Source organism: Antechinus flavipes, chromosome 2, assembly GCF_016432865.1.
Source record: "Antechinus flavipes isolate AdamAnt ecotype Samford, QLD, Australia chromosome 2, AdamAnt_v2, whole genome shotgun sequence".
In the NCBI taxonomy this organism is placed as follows: domain Eukaryota; kingdom Metazoa; phylum Chordata; class Mammalia; order Dasyuromorphia; family Dasyuridae; genus Antechinus; species Antechinus flavipes.
In genome coordinates this window covers 486,354,848-486,381,797 of record NC_067399.1, presented here as the reverse complement: position 1 = coordinate 486,381,797, position 26,950 = coordinate 486,354,848, and the positions used below count along the sequence as shown (strand labels likewise).

At 40.7% G+C, this 26,950-nt stretch overlaps 1 protein-coding gene across 2 annotated transcripts in view; it reads right to left on the bottom strand.

The window, feature by feature from the left end:
* The window catches only part of NOD2 (nucleotide binding oligomerization domain containing 2), a 42,465-nt gene extending 16,495 nt beyond the window's left edge, over nt 1–25,970 (bottom strand). Inside the window, exons 1-9 of one of the 2 annotated variants that reach the window (XM_051979826.1) lie at nt 25,917–25,970; nt 17,660–18,126; nt 14,492–14,597; nt 10,348–12,172; nt 7,664–7,747; nt 7,423–7,506; nt 5,185–5,268; nt 4,254–4,337; nt 4,028–4,111 (exon numbers count right to left, since the gene is read on the bottom strand). In XM_051979826.1, coding sequence (XP_051835786.1) covers nt 4,028–4,111; nt 4,254–4,337; nt 5,185–5,268; nt 7,423–7,506; nt 7,664–7,747; nt 10,348–12,172; nt 14,492–14,597; nt 17,660–18,118 — 2,810 coding nt within the window. In that variant the 5' untranslated portion in view covers nt 18,119–18,126; nt 25,917–25,970. Of the gene's footprint in view, nt 1–4,027; nt 4,112–4,253; nt 4,338–5,184; nt 5,269–7,422; nt 7,507–7,663; nt 7,748–10,347; nt 12,173–14,491; nt 14,598–17,659; nt 18,127–25,916 lie in introns of those variants that run through there. The other variant, XM_051979827.1, reaches the window with a different exon arrangement.
* Between the last annotated feature and the right edge of the window lie 980 nt (nt 25,971–26,950).

Genomic DNA, 26,950 nt, shown 5'->3' with positions numbered 1-26,950 from the left:
AAAGTAAACTGGTGAAATGAGCTAACAAAAATGGTGGGGGGAGTCTGGGGTCTCACCATAAAAAAATTTTATAATAGAGACACTCAAGATATAAACACAGAAGATAATGACTCCAAAACATCTACAAGCAAAATATCAAAGAAAAATATAGTTTGGACCAAATGCAAATAGAATTTCTAGAATAAATATTTTTTTTTAAATTAGAGGTTTTCTTTTTTTTTTTTTAATAAATGAAGAAAGAGAGCTAAAGGGAGAAAATGAGAGTTAAAGAAAAAAAGAATCGGAAAAGTAATTCATAATCAGACTATACACTTGGTATAAAATTTTGCTCAAACAATAAATTCCTGAAAAAATAGAATAGAATTTTCAGGATTTTATCTCAACCAAACCTGAATTCAATAGAAAATTTAACACGTAAAATCCAACATCAAAAAGAGACCAAACAAGGATTAACTGGTTTTTTTTTTTATATGTGGAAATATAAACTATGTAACCATGAGTAATAGGGTAGTCCAAAAGAAAGCTGAGTATGATTTGACTCTAAAAAGCAAAACTACCTAGGAAAAAGTAAAAATAGTAATTATGTTACAAATGAGGCACAGAGGAAGAACCAACACCAAGTACTAGATAGGGGAGGAGGCTGATAGTTCTGAAAACCTACTTACATTGGGAATGAATTAAATAGGGAACAATACTTATATATACCATGAAGGGTATAACACCTTCCAAAATCTATAATGAAATAAGGGAGGAGGGAATAGGATAAGGTGGTATAGGAGAGTGTATAGATTAGGGGGAATAGGATAAGGTGTGTAGATAAATGGAATGGGATCAAGAGGGAGGGAAAAGTTGGGGGGAGAAGATTTGGGAGGGATCCATGGATGGTGGGAGATTAAGTAATAAGGCAACTTAAGGAGTAGAACTAAAGTTAGCAAGGTTAGGAAATTAGAGCTATACAAACACAATAACAAGGATCAGGAGTAAAATTTATTAGAAAAAAAAAGTAAGGCTAGTAATAACTGATCTTAGACAAAATCGAACTTAAAAGATTCAATCAAGAGAGAAATCTACATTACATGTCAGCCATATTATATTGTTTTAGATGCATGTCTATGTATGTGTAAATATATATGTATATATGTGTGTGTGCATGTAAGTATATATTATGTATATAAATATATGTATGCCTGTGAGTGTGTGGATGTGAATGTATTATGTATGTACATATGTATGTATAAATATATCCACGTTTGCTTAGGAGAGATGGGGAGATGAAAAAGGAAAAAAAAAGAATAAAGAAAAAGTACACAGCAGAGAACAAAAGAATTACTTACAAGGAAGCAAAGAAAAAATGAATAGCCATGAATATAATGTCTCCACTTATTATATATGCTTTCTTGAAATGGAAATTTATTGGTACATATTTCAAATCCTCATTGATGTTCTGCTGGGCACATGACAATTTTTTCTTCTTTTTTTCTATTTTGTTTTTTCTTATTTTTTTATTTAGCTTTAAATAAATTTTTTAAAAAGAAAATTAGAATAGAACAAAGAGAAACCAAGAATTCCATGAGACAACAATAAACATAAAAACCAAGTCCAAAGGCTGAAAAAAAAAAAAAACAGAAAATTATGTAAGGCATCTCATAGCAAAAACAACAGACATAGAAAGAAGATGGAGAAAAAATTAAAAATCTTGGAATTATGTGAAAGCCATGACAAAAAAATAAAGAACTTAGACATTTGATTTCAAAAAATCTTAAAACTAACCAGATTTCTTAGAAAAAAAGAGTAAAGTATAAATAGAAAGAATCCATCAATTATCTACTAAAAAGAAACTGAAAAATGAAAGCTCCTAGGAACATTACAATCCAAATTCAGATATTCCAGGTCAAAAAAAAAAAAAATTCAAGCACTGAGAAATCATAGTTAAAATCACACAATTTAACAGCCACCACTAGAAAGGAGTAGAGAACTTGGAATACATAGTATTTCAGAATGCAAAGGATATTACATGCTTTCAGCCAAGAATAAGTTACCCAGAAAAATTAAATATAATCCTACAGAAGAAAAATGAGCCTTTAATGAAACAGAGGATTTTCCAAGCATTCTTGACCAAAAAACAAACAAACAAACAAAAAAAAAAAAAAAAAAACAGAGTTACATAGAAACTTTGAAGTTCTAATATAGGAATTAAGAGAGGAAAAAAAGATTAAGCATGAATGAAAAATGATAAGGATTTAAACAAGGATAAACAACTTACACTCTGATGTGGGGAAATGATACATGGGTCCTTTCTGAACTTTATCAACATCAAGGGTTTTAGAAGAAATCTAATTAGATAGAAGGCCTAGCAATGATTCTGTTATGTTTTGATGATCTTAAAAGAAGAACGGAAATAGAGGAGGGAAAAGAAAAACACTGAAGGGGTGAAGGGAAGGAAGGAAATGGAAAGGGAAAGGGTAAGAAAAGTTGGGGGAAATTATATTAGGTATTTCAGGTTGAAATCATTATATAAACAAAGGGGAAAGGATGGGAGAAAGATCACACTTGAAACTTCATTGCTATCTGAATCAAGCAACGGAATAACAAATACCCACATAATTAGATATATAAATACATTTCACTCAGAGAGAAATAGGAGAAGTAGGCAAAGGTAGAACTACAGGGAAGGTAAATTAAAGAAAGAATTTGTCATAAGCAAAACAAATACTAAGTAAAGATATAGAAAAATATTTATAGTTTCTTTTGAGATAGCAAAGAATTGGAATCTGAGGGAATCTTTGGGAAAAAGCAAGATGAGTTATAGTTTATAAATGTAATGAAATACAATTGTGCTATAAGAAATAATGAATGAAATGATTACAGAGAAACCTGGGAAGACATATAAATTGATGCAGAGTGAAATGAAAAGAACCAGAGAAATTTATTCAATGACAAAAAAACCCATTAACTCTTTGAAGCTCTGATCAGCATGAGGATCAATCACAATTCCAAAGGGCAATGATGAAATATATTGCTTACCTCCTGAGGAGAGGAGCAAAACCCAGAGTACAGAATGATGTATATACACTTGTCTCTCTCTCTATGTATGTGTGTATGTATATATATCATATATATGTATGTTATCTATATGTGGCATTTGTGTATATATATACACACACATACATAGAAATATATGTATAATGTATATACAACTATACATATGTGTATGTATATTTTTTTCTGTAAACGGTCAATGTGGAAATTTGTTGATTTGATTATACATGTTTAAAATAGGGACTTAGTTTTTCTCTTATTCTTAAGGAGAGAAAAGAAGGAAATGGAAGAGTTTCATTAATTAAAAAAATAAAATGTAATAATAATAAATTTTTATTGATTGAAAAGCAAATAAATGAGAGATTGAGAAAAGGGAATTGATATGATATAGAAAAGAAATTTCTTTCCATTTTTTGTGAAGGGATAACTATAGAAAAAACAAGTTTATATATTGTTGCTTGTAAATAGAATTGTACCTAGATTTTTTTTAAGAAAAGACTCCACCTGCAACAAATTCCATAAGGTTACCAAGAAAAATTAGAAGTATGTAAAAAAAAATTAAGAAGGAATTGTATTTGAAATGATGTAAATTTCTGCTCACTTCTTTGCTTCTCTATTTTTGATATACAGAGAAGTCTACAGATGGGACCTTTTAAGCAGCAAGCTCACTAAAAGTGGCCACCCTGGACTTGAAGCCTGCTTTTAATGGCAAATTGTTTTGTCTAATATTTGTATCATCTCATGCTCGCTTTAAATATTTCCTTCTGGAACCCCAGAATCAAATGGCTTCACAGCAAGACTGTAACATTCTAAAATTACCATAAATTAGGGATAGGTTATCTACTCTTTACCCAAAGAACTGCTCCCTTCCATAAGTGTAGCCAATCAGAAGTTGAGTATTACATAAAATAACCTGACCCTGAGCACTTTTTTCCCCACCAGGGAATCCCTTCCTGGCATAAGGATATAGTAAATATTTTATACCTACCAGAGTTCCTCCAGTGACACGTTCTTCTCCAGCATTAGAGCTAAGGCCTGGGCACCCAGACTGCCAATGTTGTTCCCCACCAGGCTGAATGAAGCACAAGAACAAGAGGGCAACAGTCACTGGATAGCCAACATGACACAAGTTTTCAATTGCCCCCTTTCCTCAGTCCCACTCAAATTGTCCCACCCCAAATTCTTCTCCAACAAGACTAAGATCCCAGTGTCACCTGAGCCATTTCAAGCTGGGGTGATCATGCAGGGCAGATGCGAGTGCCCTGGCTCCTTCGTCTCCCACTTTATTGCCCCAGAGCCTGAAATGTAAAACACCCAGGTAAGTTAGCATAATAATTTTACCTTATGATCTTGGATAAAGAAAAAAGTACCGTCTCAAATATTCACAAGGCTCCATTTGGCTTTTATCCCCTCCAGAGGCAGTATACAATATAATAATGTTAGATTTAAATTTCTTTCCAAACCAACATAGGTTGAGGATTCATAAAGAGGTAAAGTGGCTAGATCTAGGAAGATCTTGGTACATTTAGCATTAAGTGAATGACATGAAAATTTCATCCAGAATGTAAATTTTTATGACATTACTTTTTTCTAATTTTCCTCCCACCTCTCTGAACACTTTTTCTTGGTCTTTCACTGATTCTTCTCCTTTCATTGACTCCCTAAGTATCACAGAAAGCTCCTACTTCAACCTTTCTGTTCTTTCTGTCCTTTATTGATTTTATCTCTTCTCAGAGTTTCAACCATCACTTGAATGCAAATCTATGATTCCAGCCCTAAATTCTACCCCAAGCTACCCCACACTTCCATCTGCTAAGTGGGTAACTCCATCTAGATGTTTCTAGCCATTATCTCAAATTCAGTATGATTAAAATAGAACTCCTTTCCCCAGAACCTACTCTTCATCCTAATTTCTCAATTTCCATTTTTGTATTAATATCTTCCCAACTGTCCTGTCTCAAAATCTTGATATCTTTAATTCTTTAATATTCTAATAGGTATATATATTTATGTACACATGTATACATGCATGCATACATTCACATATACGTGCATATCTGTATGCATGAAACTTAAAACAACTGAAAACTGGCCAGTGGAGGCTCTGGCTGGCCTCCTCTTCCCTTTCCTAGTAGAATAACCTACCCCAAACACTGAAGAGAATCATTGCCTTTGAGGCCTTCGGCCAACACCTTGGCTCCTACTGCAGTAATGTGGTTGTTCCCCAACCTGGAATTTAAAAGTAATCTCAATTCACACACTGGAAATTGAAAGGCACACAGAAATACTTATAATCATCTTAACTCTGAACATTTCTACATTGCTTTAACATTCACAAAACACAGAAAATCTGGATATTGCTCCTGGTTTTTCCTTCAAGCCAAGGAGATCAGCAGGCTCATTTTATGGAGGCCAGATTAGATAGGAGAGGACAGAGATAAATTCCTGGATTAACTCTGGATTTAGTCATTGTTCTTTTGCAAGGAAAAAAATAGTCATTTCTTAACTTGACCATTCTGTCCTCTTTGAAAGTCTGATATAACTTAATTTTCTTCCATCGAGAGGAAAGAAAAAAAATTAGCAAAAAACATAAGCAAAGCATGCTGGGTATAATAAGGGTACAGGAAGGGTGGGAAGGTCAAAATAGGTGGTGGTTTCTTCCCAACCATAAGGGAGTGGCCAGACTAGAGAAGATGAGTCATGTTCCTCTTTGCTTCAGTCACTGACTCTGCGCCTGTACAAAGACAAGCTTCAATCACTTAGGATTCATTTTCCTCTTCTGGAAACTGACTGCAGGTAGCACTTACCTGTTACAAAATGTTCTGGAGAGGGATGAGAGACAGGGAAGGGAAGGAAAATGTGAATATCCACATAAAGAGCTGGTAGAATGAAGCGTGTTTATTATAAATTTCCTTAGCCAGCTACCCCTATTCCCCAGAGACTGATGCTGTGAATTTGGCAGCCACCCAGCCAAAGTAGAGGGGAAGGACTTAACCAGGAAAGCACTGAGGAGTCAGAAATCAGAAGTCACATCCAGAACCCCAAGAGGCCCCTTCAGGCAGGGTTTGATCCATCTAGCAAGCACAGAACATATGCTTTTGAGTTGCATTTCACATAACAGAGATGGGCTTGGGACCATTAGGATAGGATGGGTATATCTAGAATAAAACTCACAATCATCTGACGGTTCAACACTCTTATAGATGGGAATACCAAAGACTAGAGAGACACAACGATTTGCTTCAGTTGTAAAGCTGAAATTTGAACTTTGGTTCTCTTGTTCCAAAACCAGTGCTCTTTCCAAATTCTGTTGTTGCTGGGTTTGTTTTGTTTTGTTTTTTCAAATTATCCAAATAGGAGCTCAACCTATGTCAATGAATCCAATTTTTTTCTTTGCTGTTAATTTCACCACATAAGGACAGACTCTTCAACCTTGGCCTCCCATAGGAATATCTCAGCTAATTGGCCACAGAACAATAACAGGAAATAAGATTAGGTGAGCAAGTGAATAAGATCAAGCCCAACAAACAACAAGGGGAGGCAGATGATAATTTGCTTTACCAACTTTAATGATTCTTCAAACCTGAAAAGCAAGAGTAATACAGAGGAAAGAGGGCTGGATTTGAAGTGAGGCACTGGATTCACATTTTGCCTCTGCCACTTACTACTTGCTTGATCTTGGGCTATCCACTTAATTGCTCTGGGCCTCAGTTTCCCATACACAGGCAACCTTGGCCTTCCATCACTGTAAAATGACAAAGTTGGTCTCAATGATCTCTAAGATCCTCTACCAGCTCTAAATCTATGCTCCCATATAATCAGAAAGGCAAAATAACTGAAAATGGTGAACAAATCCTTAGGTGTCGAAGCACATAAATGAGATCAAGTGAGTTTCATGCTGGGAGAATTCAGACCAGAGATGCACAGATGGTTTAACGTTTGTGCTACCTAAGCTACTACTGAACAGATTTGCTATTTCTGTACAAAAAAAGACAGTAAGTCTGAGTAGATATGTACCTTCAACTGATTATATGATGGACCACAACATCCTTGCATCACAATTTGCAGTAAAATCCCAAAACAAGCTTGTAACTACCACTTATTTAGCACAGTACCAACGCCACACCCAGATTGCATAAGGCAGAGAATAAGGGGAAATGACCCAAGGACTCTTTATCCTGGGTAGGGCAAAGAACAGGTAGCCCAAAGAATGATAATTTACCCTGTATTCAGGCAGCTCATGAGCTCAGGAATCTTAAATCATAATCTGATAGCACAAGCCCTACTCCTTGATTCTTACTTAGCTTAACCAAGAAATCACTGTGGAAAAGTTGGGATGTAGGGCTGGGGGATTTCTCGGGGAAATAAATCTCCCTTCCTTACCTCAGTGACAAGAAGTTCTGCTTGTACTTGAGAAGGCTGGCCAAAGAGTGAGTACAGTCATCTGTCAGCTTGTTATTGAACAACCTGAAAGACACACAGCATGAAAGGAAGGCTGGCACAAGCAAGAACCTCAGGAACAAATCTGCACTTGCCTCTTAACCTATACTTATCCTATACCCAAAGTCAGAAATCCATACTCCAGGGAGCTAGGATCAAGCTCAGTGAAGGAAGCCCTACTTACGCGAGCTTCTGAAATTGTTCACACTGAAGAGCTTGGTCAACCAGCCTGCAGATTCCCAGGTCTGAAATGTTGTTATCTCTCAAGCTGAAAAAAAATTAAAAAGAAAAGAAAAGGAGATAAAGAGTTTTTATAGAATACTAATGCAAAAGAACTATCCACTCCATGATTGAGGAATAGTATTAGAATTTAACCTAAATGCATCTTAACCAATCAATAAAGCACTTACTAAATGCTAGGCATTATACCCTAAGGATATAAAAAGAGGCAAAAGGCATCCCTGTCCTCAAGGAATTTATAATCTAATGGAGGAGACAAAATGCAAATAAACACAGAAAAAGCAAGTAGTATACAGAATAAATAGGAAATGATGAACAGAATGAAGGCACTGGAATGAAGGAGTTGGAGAAGGCTTCCTGTAGAAGGTGGGAGGCCAGTTGGACTTAAATGGAGCCAAGGAGTCAGTAGCCAAAGCAGAAGAAGAGCATTTCAGGCATTAGGGACATGCAGAGAGAATGCCTGTATCTGAGAAAGATGGAATGTCTCATTTGTGGAACAGTCAGATTCGTGTCACTGGATCCAAGGAGTACAAATCAGGGATTAAAGTATAAGAAGACTGAAAAGGTAGTTTATAAAGAACTAAACAACATTTTGAATTTCCTCCTGGAGGAATAGGAGGAAATCACTGAAATTTATTGGAGAGATGGGGTGAGGGGTGGATTAGACCTGTACTTTATGAAAATCACTTTAGTGATTAAATGAAGGATGGATTGGAGGGGGAAGATGAGGCAGGCAGACATACCAATAGACAATTACAATAATTTGGCAATGAGATGATAAAGGCTTGCACTAGAGTGATGGTGGTGTCAGAGAAAAGAAGTGAGCTTATTGGAGAGATATTGCAAAGGTGGAATCAACAAGCCTTGGGACTTAGTTTTCATTTATCCCAAATGTCTGTGCTTCCTAGATGGGAGCTGAGCAAACAATAATCTCCAATGTTCTTTGGAGAGCTGATATCCTGTGAATTTCTCAATTTGTAAATCAGTATTAGGCACAATTTACTCCTTTAAGTAAATGACACTCTGCCAGGTTCAATTTGTAAAAGGCTGTTCTCTGTGTGAAAAGTCTCTTGAGACTTCATTAGGTCACCCTCATTCTGAACATCAAAACTGCCTGCTTCGTGTCCAGGGGTCCCAGCTATGTCACTACATCCAAAAGCAGGATGAGGGCAATTGAACCTGAAGGGTGTAAAAATGATCAATCCTTGGACAGAGAACCTGGGAAAACTAAAAGAAGGGCAAGGATTAGCAGGTGTTTTATTATATTTCCTTCCCATTTAATTAAAGATTACTCCCTAAACTAGTAAATCAAAACAACAATAATAAATTTACTACAAAATAAAACAAACAAAAAACACAGATAAAGATAATTTCTATAGTTTTTTTTTAAACTGGATTAAAAATAAAAATCCAAACAACTATGGGATCATCAACAGACAAATCTTTGCAGAAGTCTGAAACAGGAATTTGCTTTGCCAAGGAAGTTCTCTGCTTGGCAAGGCTGACTGCCAGGACTTTTGGCCACTGTGAAGATATTTTCTTCTCAGTGTTAACCTTAATTATTTCCCTGACAGGATCTTTTGCCACTAAGAAGTCTGACTTCCTAGCAAAGCTGGCTTCTCAGTGCCAAATTCCTAATGAGGAGTTCACTGAGAAAGCTTCTTCTTAGTGAATAATAAACTTCCCTTTTCTGCTACTCAGATTTCTGGTTTTTGAATTCTTTCTCATTGGACCTGCACAACCCAGGGTGGGATTCCCCACCCCTATTCTCACATATCTTCATTACCACTAGCTTCATCATTTGCACCTCATCAGAACAACCTCTAAGCTTTCGTCAAATTCTAGCTTTAAGATCCTATGATTAGAGTTTTTAAACTGGGGTACATGAATCTATTTTTTTAAATAGAGTAACTATTGAAATATAATTGGTTTCTTTTGTAGCTTTATATATCTTATTTTATTTATTTAAACCATCATTCTGAGGAAGGAATCCATAGGCTTCACCAGATTACCAAAGGGATCCATGATTTTAAAAAAATAATAATAACCCCTGACTTGGAGGTACTTGAGAGGTTATTATTTCTCTTTTGTATTTAATAACTTATTACTGAATTAGGACCAAGATTCCCCCCCCCCTTTTTTTACTTCCTCATCCAGAAATCAAATAGTATGAGAAGTCTTGAGACAAACAGTGTGAGAGAAACTTGCCCCAGACTGGTGAACTCCTGTTCATTTTTTGGTCAGACAGTTCTGGGGTACAAGTAGATTACCTCTTTGGTATGTATATTGGTAAATCTCTTTGACCAAGCCTTGGGAGAGCCAAGTCCCAAACTCTCTTTAGAATGAGCCCATACCTCATACAAATCCTTTCTCATTATTTGCTAACCAATTGGATTTGATGGGCACCCTCAGAAGCACCCGCTTTTCCAAGAGCATCTGAGTTGTGAGACTGCCACCGTGAAGGTATTTGGCATGCAAGAGTGCCATTGACCACTTTTATTTTTTTTAAGTTGGTATCATTAATAAAACGAATGCTTGACAGCCCACAACCTCTGGGGTCTCAGACCTCACGCTTCTCCGAGCGCCGGCTCCCAAAGGCCGCTCCGAGGAGCCGAGCGAAGCACTTACTAGAGCGCGTGGCACACGGGCAGGCACGGCAGGAGCTGCTCCACCCCGACGTCTCCCACTGCGTTGTAGTCCAGCTGCAAGGCCACGGGCTGCTGGAGATTCTTCAGCACGAAGGCCAGGGCGGCGCACTCGGCCGGACCGATGTTGCAGTAGGTCACCTTCAGGTGCCCGACGCCCAGCTTGCTCACGGCTTCCCGCGCCAGGCGCTCGTCCTGCATCTCGTAGAGGCTCCTGATCAGCCAGACAAACTCGGGCATGGCGTGCATGCTCTTGCCCTCCCCAGGCACTGCTGGTGGGATAGACTGGAAGTGCCTCCTGAGGGCGAGGGCCAGGCACCTCCGGACCAGGGTCTGTTTCTGCGGAAGAGGGCTGGAGGCCCCCTGGCACTGTGTTACGAGGCCACGGTGCTCCCGGGACAGCAGGCCCGCCAGGAAGGCGGCAGTGATCTGCACGTTGTGGGGCTCGGCTTTCTGCAGGAGGCCTGAGACACTCGCCTCCTCCGCCTCCTCGGGCTCAGGGGCCTGGAGACAGGACACGGGAAAACGCCGAGCCAGGGATCGGCTGGGCTTCTTGTGGTGGTGGAACAAGCGCCTGAGCGCCGAGGCGCTGACGTCCGCGCCCAGCAGCAGATAGAAAGCAGCAAAAAAGCACTGCAGAGTGATGTGCAGGAACTCCAGGGAAGCCGAGCTCTCCTGAGAGAAGCTCTTGGACCGCACCAGGAAGCCCAGGGAGAGGTCCTCCTCCTCCACCCCGGATGCCCAGAGTTGCTTTGCAGAGAACACGTAGCTACAAGTCCCCAGGCCCCACAGGGCCAATCTGCCCAGGCGAAGGATGGTGGGGAGCCAGGGCCGAAGGAAGGGAATCCCCGGGCCCCAGGCCGCGGCCCCGGGGGAGGCGTGCATCACAAAGTGCCGCAGGATCAGAAGGTACATGTCTGTGGTGGTCTTCAGGGAGCCGCAGCCACGCTGGAGGAGCTCCTTGTGACACCTGGACACGATCCAGGAGAAGACGGGCACGTGGCACAGGCCGTGCAGCGCCGAGGTGGCCTTCAGCAGCCGCACGATCCGGTCCGCCAGTCCCGGCTCGCTGTGGTGCCTCCTCATGAACAGCTCTATCCCCTCCTGGGAGAAGCCCTTCAGGCCCAGCTCCTTGCGGACGTACTTCCGGAGGAAAGGGGTGATGGCGTGGGGCCGGCTGGTCAGCACCTTCTTGGCATTCTTCATGAGATTGCCGCGAAGGAGGTTGAAGAGCAGATTCTGGACAGAGGTAGGGTCAGTGGGGGAACAGTGTGTCTCCCTGTCTGTAAACTTGAACTTGAACTCATCAAACCCATCAAAAGTGATCAAGACCCGGTCGGGATGATCGAGAAGATACTGGAAGACCTCCTGCTGGCCCTCATCTGGCCAGCAACACTGCTCAAAGAGCAAGGTCTTCACGGAGACCGGCTTGTCCACGTACTGCAACTGCCGGCAACTGAATGGGAAAACAAAGAGGAAGCGATGGAAGAGGCGGCCCGTGGCCCACAGGCGATGAAGCTGCTGCAGAAGCGTGCTCTTCCCGCTGCCGGCCTCCCCAACCAGCAGCACGGTGTCAGCGTGCTCATTGACGCAGCCGCTGTCCGAGAAGATGTCCGGCAGCTCCACGGTGTCACAGCCCTTCTGGCCGGGCGCGCCGCCGCCGCCGCCGCCCTTCCGAACCTCCAAGATGTTCTCCGTGTATATGTCTTCCAGATAGAGGTTCTCAGTGCCGTCGTAGGTGCTGAGGAAACGAGACTGGGCCGACACCGTGGCCTTCAGCTTGGCCCTGTACTTCTGACAGGCAGTAGCTATTAGAAAGGGAAACTGATAAAAACAGAATCCTGCGTAGGCTAGAGCCGAGTTCCCTCGGAAACACAGGGTTATTTATAACATAAATGGTTCTTACCCATACTGCCTTTCTCCAGGCCGAAGAATACCTAGTATATCCCCCAACTAAAAGGAAGTGCAGGACTGCAGCTACAGGGAACCTCTTTCTCAGAGAAGTCCCCTGAATTACTGAATCACATCCCTGCCATCAGCAAACCCTTTAGTCCCCACGCAATCCCCAGGTCCCAGAAACATGCTATTGTGGGCCTCCAGCACTCACAAAGAAGATATAAAAAGTAATGCAAGTGCGGGGAGGGAATTAGAAAAAGAAGAAAAGAGAAAGTGTTTGGACAGGGTGAGCCAAAGATTAGGGCTGGAAGGGAAGCTCACCATGCCTCTGGCCTTTCATATAGCCCCTGCTTTATGCCTTGGCATAGAGGGATGGCTTGGATTTCTACATTTTCAGGTCATTTTATCATGAAACACTATTAAATAAGCAATGTCACGGGTAGGGAGTGTTCAGGAAGCTGTTCGTGGCAAGATTTATTAACTCAGAAGTTTAAATAAATAACCTAGAATGTCTTAACATAGTTCCCCTTTCTAGAAATATGAATTGCTCAAAATTCTGGTGGGGAGGGCAAGAAATTGAAAAGATTTAGCTCACACTGACGTAACTCTTCGTTCACATACTCATTTGTTCCATCTTTATTGCTTACTGTATAAAGAACACTTGGAGCTGCTAGATGGAACAGTACATAGAAGTACTGGGCCACGAGTTAGGAAGATTTATCTTCCTATGTTCAAATCTGGCCTCAGACAATTAATAGCTGTGTGACTCTGCTCAAGTCACTTAATCCTGTTTATCTCAGTTTCCTCATCTGTAAAATGAGCTGTAGAAGCAAATAACAGATCAAGAAAATCCCAAATGGGATCATGAAAAGTTGGACATGACTGAACAACAAAAATATCTTAGATGCTGGGAAACATCCAAAATTCAGGTAAGCCCTTACCTACCCTTATGGAACTTTCAGTCTAGTAGAGATAATCACAACACAAATAATCATGCCATACAATGTCACGTGACATATGCGTTATATGCGAAACAAAGTGCTGTGTGCACTCAGGGAATGATTTCAAATTTTTTTTGCTACTAATCAAGTATTAAATTAGTAGACTGTCAAATTGCCACTCTTCTCAACCTAATAGCTTACTTAAAGGATTGCTCATGCTCTACAGGCAATTAGCACAGCAGCATCTTGAGCCAAAGTGATGGACTTTGTGGGTGTTTGCACTTGTTCCCAAGACAAGTTGTTATTATAGCAGCCTTTGAATATGCCAAAATGCATCACAAAATTTTCAAAGAAAGTTAACTCTGCTTTTAGCAATCATTGGATCATGATCTAAGATCAAAAGGGAGCTCACAGCTACTAAGTATAACCCTCAAATTTTACAGATGAGGAAACCAAACACCAGTGAGTTAATTAAGTATATGACAGAGGCAAAATTTGAACCCAAGTCCTCTGTATCTTTCCATTGGAACACATTAGAAACATGTATATAGGGCTCTGGATTGAGTAATAATCATGATGATGATGATGGCTAACATAATACTATCTTGAGGAAACAGGCAAAAAGAGCTTAAGTGACTTTCCCAGGATCATACAGCTAGTGAGTGTCTGGGGCTGGATTGAGTTCAGGTCTTCCTGACTTCAGGCCCAGCATTCCATCTCCCACACCCATCTAGTTACCCCCGCGGATCTCCACGCTCTATGTTTTCCTGCCCATTAGTGTATTGCCACACTAGCCTTTCTATGAATTTCTGTAACTATAGCATCAGTCTCTCTAAGCCCATAAGCTAGAAGGCAGCCAGGTGGCACAGCAGATGGATATTCCCAGAGTCAGGAACACCTGAATTGAAGTTATGTGACCCTGGGCCTAATATATCCCTCAACTTCCATTTTCTCCTCACCTATAAAAATGGAAATAATAATAATACCTCCCAAAGTTGTTTTGAGAGCAACACACATAAAATGCTTTATAAACTTTAAAGTGTGACATAAATGGTAGTTATTATTAAACTCCCAGGAGTCAGGGAGCAGAGCTGTGTAGTACCTCATACACAAGTAAGTATATAATCAATGTTTTCAAGCATTCTCAGTGATATTGCTGGAGAGGCGAGGGTCACGTTGGCTGTTTTTTATTTTTTGTTTTTAAGTCACCAAGAGTTCCTTCTCTCAAGAACAGCCAATTCTGGGGAAAAGATCCTTACACTTCTGGGAAGGTGAGAAAGATATACATACCATCAGGGAATGGAGCTGGCAGAACAGGCAACTGGTGGACATGTTGGAGGAGAAACTGGGCCACTCCATTTTCTTTTACTTTTGCAAAATCAAGGAGCCTCCTTGCCTTTGAGAATCACAAAAAGCCCATTATATAGCCATACAAGTTTATTAAAAATGACTCAAGGGAAAGTAATTGACTGATTACTATGATTTCACTACCCTTCTCTTCCACAATAAAATATCAGGAAAAGACTAGGAGCTGTGAAAAAATTAAAATTATGACTAATGCCAAAAGCATCTGAGTTAAGACTGATAGTCCACTTCCAACCATATTAAGAGCTTGGTGAATCAGGCTGGTATTACAAAGCTCTTATTTCTTAATGGCCTGTTTATATCCAGTTACTCAATTAGTCACTCAGTGAGAAAAGCCTTAAGGGAACTTGCATTTCCTCACAGTAGTTTCTCTTCCTAGCATACACATCCTGCATCACTCCCTTGATGGTCAGTGCTCCTTGCACATGGTATGTCAATCAAGAGATATGGCTGGTTTTAGGAAAATGAAAGATTCCGTTTTGACAGATTTGTAATTTTTCCATTTGCATTTCCAGCAGCTTTCTCTGCTATCACCTCAATACATTCCAAAAACATTGCACAGACATTAATTCAGAAAAGAAACTAGAGATGGATATCTACAAAATAGGAACATTTGCTTTTGAAAAAACTAAGCCATATGTTGTTCACTCAAGTCCCTTTAAGAATCCTGACTCTGCTACCCATGTTACTGTCAGGAAAATCACTGAGAGGTTCTCTCTGGATTTAACCATCCTCATCAGGGTTTGGAAGAGATCATATCTATGTTCCTTTTCAGTCCTAAATCCTGGGATTTCACACTCCCAGCATCTGACCTTCTCCTTGTTGTTAAGTTGTTTCTAGTCATGTCTGACCCTTTGGAACCCCTTTTTATGGTTTTCTTGGCAAAGATACTCCAATAGTTTGCCATTGTCTTCTCCTGTTCATTTGATATATGAGGAAACTGAGGCAAACAGTTAAGTGACTTGCCCAGAGTCACACAGCTAGTAAGTGTCTGAGGCTGGATTTGAACTCAGGTTCCAGGCCCAGTGCTCTATCCACCGTACCACCTAGCTGCCCCTATCCTACCTCTCATCAAATTATATGATCTGGAATTAGAAAGGATAGCAGAGATCATTCATTCCTGTCTCTTCTATACACTGTACAGATTAGGAAACTGAGGCCCAAAGATGTGTGTTAATTTGGCCAAAGTCCCCTGTATCAAGCATGGTCCTTCTGCATGGCTGCTCCCTTCCATGCCACCCCAATGCTCTTTCTTCTGCAGAAATTTCTTCCCATCTTTTCTCTATCCAAACTCCTCCCAGCCTTCAAAGCGCCACTCGAGGTCCAGCCTCCTCTGTAATATTTTCTGAAACAACCCAAGCTTACACTGATCTCTGAATTCCCACAACTCTTAGACTCTGGGTTATACAAACCCATGTCTTTGTTCATATTCTCCTGCAACCCGGTCTCGCTGATTCATCAGGTTGCTAGAGCATCTTCCAGGCAAGGACCAAGGCATCTTGTATCCCCAAAGTGCTGGAGGGACAGTAGACATTCATCAAATACTGGTGGACTGGAGTTAGTATGGAATACATGACATTTACTGGGCAAAAATACACATAGCTCTAGCTGTGTAATTGATAGAGACTCAGATTCCACACCATAAAGACCCACTGGGTTCAAGTCCCACCTCAGACACATACTGGGCAAATCACTTAACTTCTCATTGTTCCAGGTACCTTTTTATTGCTCTAAGTTGCAAAGAAGGTACCAATTTGCATCAGTAAAGGAAATTTCTTCACCTAGTATTTTTTTCCTATACTAATGAAATCACCTAGGAATTCAATGCCTATTCTTCCACTCAAATATTTATCAGTTGGCAAAAAAGTCAATCCAATCTAATCCAATCCAATGCAGACATGGGTCTTTTTAAATCACTTTTTATCTGCAAGATTCTGTGCTTGGTCCTAGGGGCACAAAATCTAAATGAAAAAACAATAGTAGGATAAACAGTTGGAATGAACTTTCAAGGCTATCTAGTTCAACCTCTTCAAATGAGGAAACTAAGGCACAGAGAGGGAATAAGATTTGGTTCAAGTCACAAAGTGGCCAAAATTCACACCCAGGTTCTTCTGACTTCAAATCCAGGGCTGGTTTCCTCGCTTATCCTGGTGCCACTCTTGCCCAGGAGCTCAGAGGGGATGAAGGTTGTGCTTGTGAACAAGTGGCCTGAGCCTAGTGCACAAGTGAAAAAGCCCAGCTTCTCATAACAACTCTGCCATAAATACACCGGCCTGAGTCTAATTTCTCCAGCTATAAATGGAGATAATGCCAGCTTTTACAAATACAGCCAGTACAATTACAAGGTCATTAAAAAAAACATCCATTTTTTAAGATCCAAGATTAAGGTCTGGGAAGGTCATTCAGTAAATGGAAATAGAGACCAAGGGATTTTGAATGACTTGACCAACATAACATAGGTAATGATCACCAGTGGTGAGATTTGAACCCAAATCCTCTGAGCTTAGAGACGGTATTCTCTTTACTATGTTGTTCTTATTCAGTTGTCTTCAGTCATGTGAGATTCTTTGTGACTCTTTTTGGGTATCTCAGTAATTTGCTATTTCCTCCTCCAGCACATTTTACCGATGAGGACACTGAAGCAAACTGGTTAAGTGACTTAACCAGGGTCACACAGCTAGGAAATATCTGAGCCAGATTTGAATTCAGGAAGATGAATTTTCTTGACTCCTAGCTTGGCACTCTATGCGCTCACTATGCTACCTAGCTATACCATGCTGAAAAAAGTACTTTGGGGGAAAATTGCACAATGTACCAATAAATGCATATAAATGTATAACAATGATGTTGTAAGTTGTGGTTCAATGATGTCATGTAGTTATTATTTTTTCATCTATAAAATGAGGGAGACTAGTCCCACCCAGCTCTAAACCTATGGGCCTGCAATACTCCTTTTATATTATATTAATATTTTACTAGATACTTTCATTCAGGTCCTGTGACCCTCATTGATTTGCCAGGGTGATTCCAGGTACTATGCTCTTGATAACTAAACATTCATCTCATGACTTTTTTTCTCATCCAAATTCTTACCCGCTGAGATGACGTAAATATTGGCAGTCTGATTTCATCGCATTCATACTTGGTGATGAAACCACGTTCAAGTAAGAGGTCTAAAATGCCTTCTACATGGCCATAGATTTTCCTGACAATCACCGGCCTATGTCTCTGCAGGTCCTGGGCTGGAGAGGCCACATCCTGACTCCACAGCCTGGGTGGTTCTGTTTGCTCCTCTGTCTCCTCTGCCTTCTTCACTGCAGCAAAGAGCAACTCACAACTTTGCCCACTCTTATTCCAAATGATATCCAAGAGGCGTCGAGCCAAAGTAGAGAGGGGCTGCCCAGGGAGGCTTACACTTTCATAATCCTCCCAAGTAAGCACTTCCCAAGACAGCAGATAGTCCAGGATACTTTCAAAGTTCTCCAAAGACCTTAAGGCCAGCTGCCCCACCAACTGGCTCCGCTGAGCCTGGAAAAATTCTTGTGTGCACATTTCTCATCCTAGGAAGGAAACAGAAATAAATACTGAGCTTCTCTGAAAAAGTCAGGCTGACAACAGTCAAACAAACCTAGAGTTCTGGAGACAAAATATTCCTTCATGAAAAACTAGAGGATTATAAAATCACAGAACATTAGAATTGAGATTCCTCCTGGTTCACTGTGCTCATTTCGTGGATGAGGCTACAGATTCAGAAAGGGGAAATAATTAAATCAAAAGCTACACAGCCAATTAGTGGAAGAATCAAGACTCCAAATAAATGATCTAATCCTGGTTTCCTGAGCCTTATTAGTAAATATTTCACCATTATACTGATAATTTTTCCCTCCAATCAATATCTCTGGTCAATCCTATACTAGATGGAAGGAAGTGATTTCCTCCCAACTGGTTGGGTATAAACTTAAAGGGCCAGGCTACTGGGGAATGTTTCCAGTGATTTTCCATCTTCTCCTGAAAAGGTATAAACTGCCTTTTCTTTTTGGAGAGACCTAAATCCTGGAGATTCTCATTTGTTAAGCTATGTGCTTAATATGTGCTATTGCCATTGTCCCAATTGTTGGACACAGAAAGTTAAAAATGAAAACTATCTCTGCCCTTGAGAATCTTACATTTACACACTAAAGTAAAACCCATCAATTTCAATCTTGTGGGTACCTGATGATGAGCACCAGTACAAGATGCAGGTCCTCTTTACATAGTTTCATCTCTTCCCTTCTTTATTCTCCACCCTTCCCTGACATATTTTCTTTCTTTTTCTGTCTTTCTCTCTCTCTCTCTCTCTCTCTCTCTTCTCTCTCTCTCTCTCTCTCTCTCTCTCTCTCTCTCTCTCTCTCTCTCTCTCTCTCTCTCTCTCTCTCCTTATCTGTCTCTTTCTATCTCTCCCTGTCCCTTCTTCTCTTTCTTCCTCCTTCCCTCCTTCCCCCACACCATCTCTTTATGTTCTGCCATTGAGGGCCAATCTGAGCATAAGTAAGGCCTGGATATTAAAATTCTGTTTCCAACATATATTAACTATAGGACTGTGAGCAAATTTCATACCACAAGTCCCCAGGAAATCACGAATCCAGAGGGAGGGAAAAGTCAGCTTTAAGGCTGTACCTGACAAAATCACAAAGTATCTCAGATCTAGTGTCTATTTCATTCTGGCTATTTATTAGGTCTTGGAATGAAAAGGGGGAGTAGGGGGAGTGCTATTTTAGAGAAAAAATTAAAGTCTTATTCTCAGGCTAGCAAAGGAAATTTCATAAAATGATATAAGAGGTTTATTACTCATACTCAAGAATTCAAACAAAGAATTGCTTTTGTTGCCAACTCTAACAGTGAAAATATTCTTAGGCCAGAGATGAAACAAAAAACAGATCAGAAGTTTTGTGAAGGTAGGGGATATGTTTTGTTCACCTTTGCAGCCTTCATTGAATCAGCACAGAAGCTCACGCTTGATGTTTGTACAACACATGAACAAATGAATCCCCAATTCAAATCAGGGTAAGGAAAATTTTCTTGCTTCTTTCTTTGGAGCAATTAGGAGAAACAGAAATGTTGATTTTGGCTTTCTGCCCTGTGAGGAGGGGCAGTTGACTTGGAACACTCTGGGTACTTGTACATACAAGGACAAGCAAAACCAAAAGTAGAAACCCCCTCAAAAATTTTTCTCAATCCTAGAAGATTAAACCAAATTTTCCAGAAATAAACAGAAAGTTAAAGATTGGAATTCTCTTTTTTTCTAAACAAATTAGAAGAATATCATAGGATTTAAAGTTGGAAGGAACCTGACCATTAAGTCCAATCCCCTCATTTTGCAGATGAGTAAACCTTACCCAGACAGATAAATAAGATGCCCCTGGTCACACAGACAATGAGTAGCAGAGATTTCTTTTAACTCTACACTAGTCCAGCTGTTATAGGCACAGACCCTCTTGGAACAGGGCATGCTGGCTCTGACCTTGTTTCACCATCTATCCTGCCTTCCCTCAGGATACTTTTTTCTCTGAGATCTCTGCTGCCCATTCTCTTGAGATACCATTTAGCCCTTATCTGAGCTGTAATGGGACAACATAGAAGAGATATTCCTGAGGGAGACCTACTATGAGACATGTTCTCTTGGGAAGCAGCCTTGGCTCCCCTGATGCATAACAGGGGCAAGGTCCAGAAGCAGATGGAGGAGCAATTCTGTCCCCATTCTATGATTAGAAAAAACAGAAATCTCTTGCATAAAATCCTCCCAGAATAATTCTACACAGTTTTCTATGTTTACACCTTTATTCTAAAACCCTCCAGGTACCCCACCACTATCATCTTCGTGCCTCCACGTGTTGTCTTTTCCTGGTAACTCCTCACCACTTGCAGGCTGTGGTCACTCAGTGCAGGGAACTGACTTGAACTCCTAGGCTTCTTCTTTAAGACTGAGAATGAGGGGCAACTAGACGGCACAGTGGATACAGAGCCAACCCTGCAGTCCGGAGGATCTGTGTGGTCCTGGGCAAGTCACTTAATCCCAATTGCCTCCCATCCACCAAAAAAAAAGATTGAGAGTGAACGTGGTGAGTGTCCTGGGTACAGCCATTTTCAGACCCAATTCCAATGCCATGCACAGGACAGGTAAAATGAGGAAGGCAATAAGCAGAGGAGGTTGAAGTAAGAGGCACACCCTTCCCTAAAGCGCACACACACACACACACACACACACACACACACACACACACACACCCCTATATGTAGAAGGAGTGGGGGCAGGACGATGGAGATGAGATGGAACCCAGACCAGAAAGGGAATAGAAACATAAGAGTAAATATGAGGCTTTGTCTCAACACAAAGAGTTTAAACTGGACCAACTATAAACCATCATTTACAAGTCTCTCCCTACTCTCCAGCTTGTCATCTCCCTCCCTGAATTATAGTATCTTCCTTTAGAAAAAAACATTTAGGTTTGAACTTCTTTTAAAATTATAATAGAATATATATTAAAAAAATACTTAGGGTAGGGGCAACTAGTTGGTGCGGTGAATAGAGCACCAGCCCTTAAGTCAGAAGGACCTGAGTCCAAATCTGGCCTCAAACACTTAACACATCTTAGCTATGTGACCCTGGGCAAGTCACTTAACCCCAATTGCCTCAGCCAAAAGAAAAAAACAAAAAAAAACAAAAAAAAAAAAAACAAAAAAAAAAAAAAAAAAACCCTACTTAGGATAGCACTTTTTGTGGGTAGCAAAAAAAAAAAAAAAAAAAAAATTTTAAAGGTGGAAATTTAGAGAAAATCTAAATAAATTGTGGTAGAGGAATGTGAACATAAAGAATTCAGAGAACCAAAATTTATATAAACCAATGCAGAGTGCACATTCCAAGAAAACACATATACAATGTCTATAATAATTGATGTTTGTACAACACATGAACAAATGAATCCCCAATTCAAATCAGGGTAAGGAAAATTTTCTTGCTTCTTTCTTTGGAGCAATTAGGAGAAACAGCAATGTTTCACACAAAACCAAGAAAACATATATATAATGTCTATAATAATATAAATGGGAAAAATCCCTAAACTCTGTAATTATAATGATAAAGAAAGGCCCTAGAGAAGAGGTCAGAAAATACATCTCTCTCCTACTTTTGCAGAAATGGGAGACTATGAAGTTATACTATGGGGATGAGTTGGTTGGATTTTTTATTACTATTGCTGTTTCAAGGGATGCTTTATGGAAAGAATATACACATTCTGAACATATTCAGAAGTAAATATATATTTTAATAAAAACAAAAATGCTAATAAAATACAAAATGAAATAACTCTCATCATGGCGGCATAAAAATGTATGAGAATCACATAATCTCTTTCTGATCTCTCTTTTAAAAAAAAATCATAGACCTTTTTTAGAGGAAGTTTTAATTCAAAAAGGGAGGACATAAGACCCAAAATAAATACCTAGTAATGGACAGGCACAAATAAGGATAAAACTAGAAGACCAAAGGGCATCAGTGATATAATTCAAGTACATGTGGTGGGTTTTCTCACTCTCATCTCTTATAATTAGTACTGCCTTCTTCCCCTGGAAACTTCGTCCTCCAGCACTAATGCCCTAGAATCCATACCAGATAAAACATGTCAGGATAAGCAGCAAGCACGTTAGGTAGACAGGTGGGTAAATCACTGAAAAGTATTCTAGAGTGATTTACAGCCACAAAGGAGTGACATGAAATTAAAAAAAAAAAAAAGAACAACAAAGAACTAAAATATTTTTCTTCTCTCTACAGTATCATCACAAATTCTAATTTAACTCAGGGAAATAGACTAGGAAAGAATCAGCATACTCTCACAGGCCCATCCCTAGGCCTTGGCATCTAAGACAAAAGGAATTAAAACAGAAAATTCTAGGCCATTTTCATCCATACTCTGAGTTATCTCTTGCCCAGGATCCCAAACACAGCAGATATACAAAGGCAAATAGGTACAAACTTGTGACAAGCATACCAAGATGCAGAGACATACTATGAAATAGACTCAGGAGAGAGAGACTCACAAGAAACCTACCAGAAGACATAGGAAATGTCTTTTCTCAGTGAAAAGAGATCTAGGGATAAGCATTATTCCATTTCTCAGGATGGGAGAGGATGGGAGAGCCCCTTAAGATCATACCCTCCAGTATGGGATCGGAGCTCTCTACACTCAGTCACAAGCCAACCACGGTTCCACTTTAGAAGCAGACAGGCTGGTTTCGTGAGACATGAACCCTGCCTTCTAGCAGTGGGGAAGTCCCTCTGCTCCCCTGACATCCGTCTAAGAATTCCACTTCTGAAACAAACATCTAGGGATGAGCTCATCCAGCCTCCCACCTTCCAACAAATATGGATCTAACCTATTTTAAAATCTGACTTGTTCCATTCCCAGGTTACACTATCAATAAGTTAAAAGTGCTGAAGTGGTGTCAGAAAGATCTAAGTTCAAAGACTGCCTCAAATACTTAAAAACTGTGACTCCTGGGAAACTTAATGTTTCTATATCTCAGTTTCCACAAAGGGTTGGATTCATTTATCATCTAAAATCCCTTTTAGCTCTAAATCTATGATCTAAGATTATTTTGTTGAACTTCATTTTCTTCTGCTGCAGTTAAAGTTTATTCCTTCATGATGTAAACAAATATACATGGTCATTCAAATTTATTGTAAAAACTTTTCACAAAATTGAAGACATTGCCCCTATTATCCTCTTCTTACCCACTTGCCATCAATACTACCTTAACCTTCTTCTGACTAGATTCTTTATTTTTATCTTTTTTTAATTAGCTTATTTTTCTATCCCTTTAAATCACAGGAGAATGAACATGCCCCAGAGATAAAAAATGAAATGAAATTTGGGTGGAAGAGTCATAAGGAATCATTTCCTTTAAGACATCATGCATGACATCAGTTTCAGTGACATCCAGGTGTGACTGATTTTTTTCCCTATTGTGTAGGCCTAGTGATTTGCATTTCTGGTTCTGCCTAATTTGAGTATGTTTCCTTTAGCACACATGCTACAAAAGACTAAATCTCAAACTAGATCTCTCACTCTCATCATGTCTGCACCTAATTTCTTAACCAGAAACTCCTAAGGGAAAGAGAGAGGAAAAACTAACCTGCTAAGAAGTCCAAATGGCATGACCCAAACCCCAACAGTATTCCAATCAAGCCCTAGGCAATTCCAATTACACCTCAAATCTGTGGCTATGTGGTCCTTAAGGTCTGCAGGACGAATCACAAGAAAGTTAGTCTAATATTTATCTCCACTCTATTCTGAAGTCTACCCAGAATAGATACCACCCAATCTTATTAATGAAATGTCTTAAACCAGATTCTATAAAGAATTATTCAAATTAAGACTCCCACCTTTTCCCTCTAAGATATAACTTTCCCTCAGAAGACTTCAATCCAAATTATCCTAGGGCATCTTGTCACAAGTAGACCAACTGTAGTCTTCACTCACCTCTCCCTCTGCCTGGAGCCTACCTCTCAGACTGGAGGATCAAGGTTGAAGGCAGAAACCAGAGGGCAAATTCTAAACTCCTAGCAATCCAGGCAGCTGAAAATTGCCCTCACTTCTACACAACTGTCCCAACACAAGGTCTATACCCTTATCCATAAATACCACTAACAATCACTTTCCTTCTCTGATTATTTTTCTCCTTAAAATGGCAGGTTTGAACTAGAGGATCTCTAAGAACTCTACTATTGTTATTTCCTCTGAATTCTCAAACCACCAATCTCTGAAGACTAGAAAAGAAAGGCAATTGATATCATCTTCAGTTGCCTTATTATAAACACAGTATCTAGAACAATCAAACAAGCATTTATTAAGCTCCAGCTCTTTGCTTGGCATTGTGATATGTTCTAGAATAGAAATACAAAATTTTAAGACAATTCCTGCCTTGATGTCAAACCAATAAGTGTTTATTAAATGATTACTATGTGACAGGCCCTATGACCAAAAAAACACCAGAAACATAAAAGACAAGAAAAGTCATTCTCAATCTACTCATATCCCAATGAAAAGAATGCTATAGAAACAACTATGCACAGGCACGACATTTCAGAGCCACACTTTAGGAATATCACTTTGGCCATGGTGTGGAGAATGGATGGGAGAAGAGAGAAACTAGAGGCGATAGAGGCCCTACCCTACAGGGGTTGCATTATGAGAAAGGGGTGTTTTTTAGAGATGCTAAGGAAGACAAACTCTAACTTATTGTGTCCAATTTGTATAAAATTTGGAAAATTTGAACATATCCCCAGAAAAATGACCAAGATGATAAAAGAACATGAAATTTTGTCATAAAAGAATGAAACGGGGCTATTTAGCCTACCATGGAGGATATTTTTTTTTGATTTGTATATCTATTAATATACCTATATACCTAAAAACTTCTTGGGTGAAAAGGGCCCTGAGAGGAAAAAGTTTAAGAAGCCCTTTCCTAGACAACCTACAATTTCCTGACAGCTCCATCAGTTTTGTGTTCTTCTCAGGATGGAGGGTCAGTCATTCTTTGGTGCCATCCTGGTGGAAGGGAAAGGGGTTCCCTGGAAAAGATGAGATAAACCCTGGGGTCCCAACTCCCCCAGGGCTAGGTGGCACAACTGATATGGTGCTGGCCTGAAGTCAGAAGGAGCTGAATTCAAATTCAGACACTTCCCAGCTGTGTGCGACTCTGGGCAAGTCACTTAACCCTATCTGCCTCGGTTTCCCCATCTGTAAAATAGGCTGGAGAAGGAAATGGCAAACCGTTTTAGGATCTTTGCCGAGAAAACCACGAATGGGATCAAGAAAAGAAAACGATGAAATAACATCTTTCACATTGGAGCACTTCTGGATGAGGAGCAAAGGGGCTCCTTAACCTGATTTCCCTACGAAAATCCCCCCACCCCAGAAATGTCCCTTTGGTTTTTATAAGAGTGGGAATTGTTTCATTCTTTGAATCAGCATTCCCAGGGCCTCTCTCGGGGTCCGGCACACCGTGGGCACTTAATAAGTCCTTGCTGATTAATCCAATCACTTTTCACACCTCCCCCGTGCTTAACCTTCCTGCAGAGGTACAGTGCAACCTGGGGTTTTCGGAAGCTGGGGTTCTCTCAATGCTGCTCACGTTCCCTAGCGGAAAGGGCCACTTCATAGGCAAACGCAATCTCCCGTGCGGCGGGGGCGTCCGGTCCCCAGGACGGCTAGTGCTCTTCCCAGCCTGCGCGGCGCAGAGAAAACGGGGACCCGAAATGACTGGGGACGGGGGCTGACACCCCCAGAGCCCTCCCCCCACCGCGCGCACACACCTGCGAGAGCGCCAGGTTGACTCCGCCCGCTCCGTCCGCCTCCCGCTGCCTGGGCTCCGACAGCTGAGCTCGGGCCGCGGCAGCTCCGCCCTATCCTGGCTCCCCCGCCACTCCCCGCCCCCTTCACTCCCACCCCCATCCCCCGCGCCCCGCTCGGCCGGGAACTTCCCCGCCTTGCGGCTTCCTGTCTGGGGTGAGACACCCGTGCCTGACGTTTGGACCCACCACTTCTTAGAATGGTCCCTAGTACGTGGTGGGGGTCAGGAACGACGATACGTTTTATGCTTTATATGTTTTCCAACTAGATTTTCAGGGTCCGTAGAAAACGTCAGTATCCCTTCCCCGGGGAAACTCAGGTCGGAATGATGTGTGGGTCCCAGACCTCCCAAATCAGCGTGGCCCCCTTACTCTGAATTCCCCCCAGAGAGAGCCGAGGAGGATCTTCTCCTCTGGAGAGAATCCGAGAGAGAGATCCCGTTCCCAGCCCGGTTTGGGACATTAGGTGAGTCACCGAAACTCTCCTGAGATCGTGGGCACGCAGATTGAAAAATTGGAAACGTAGGTCATCTAAAGTAGACCACCCCTCTCGTTTTACCACTGAAGGCACTGAAGGCCGGAAAAGTTAATTTGCCCATCGATGAGACAGATTGCAACCTTGTGGTTGGAAAACCGCTTCGTTTCTGCTGCTATGGTCTTCTGCACTGTTCGGGTCTGGTGGGCTTATCTGCGTGATATGCGTACTTGTAACAGTTGCTCCGGATCATCTCTGAGTTTCCTTCTAATTCTAAATGTTCACCTGAGATTTTATTCAGCTCAGACTTTATTGCACTGAAAGAACATCGCGTCTTTGGAGGGTGTAGGAGTGTGGTAGTTGCGTTTCTTTTCATAGTAACAAAATTGGCAAAAGCGCATCAAAATTGAGAACAATGGAAACGGATCACCCCGTGTTTGATTGGCTTTCCAAAGGTTGAAAAATTTTTTGGAAGAGATCAGTTTTGAATTTTATAATTTAGTTTTAAGCACGTACCCCCATA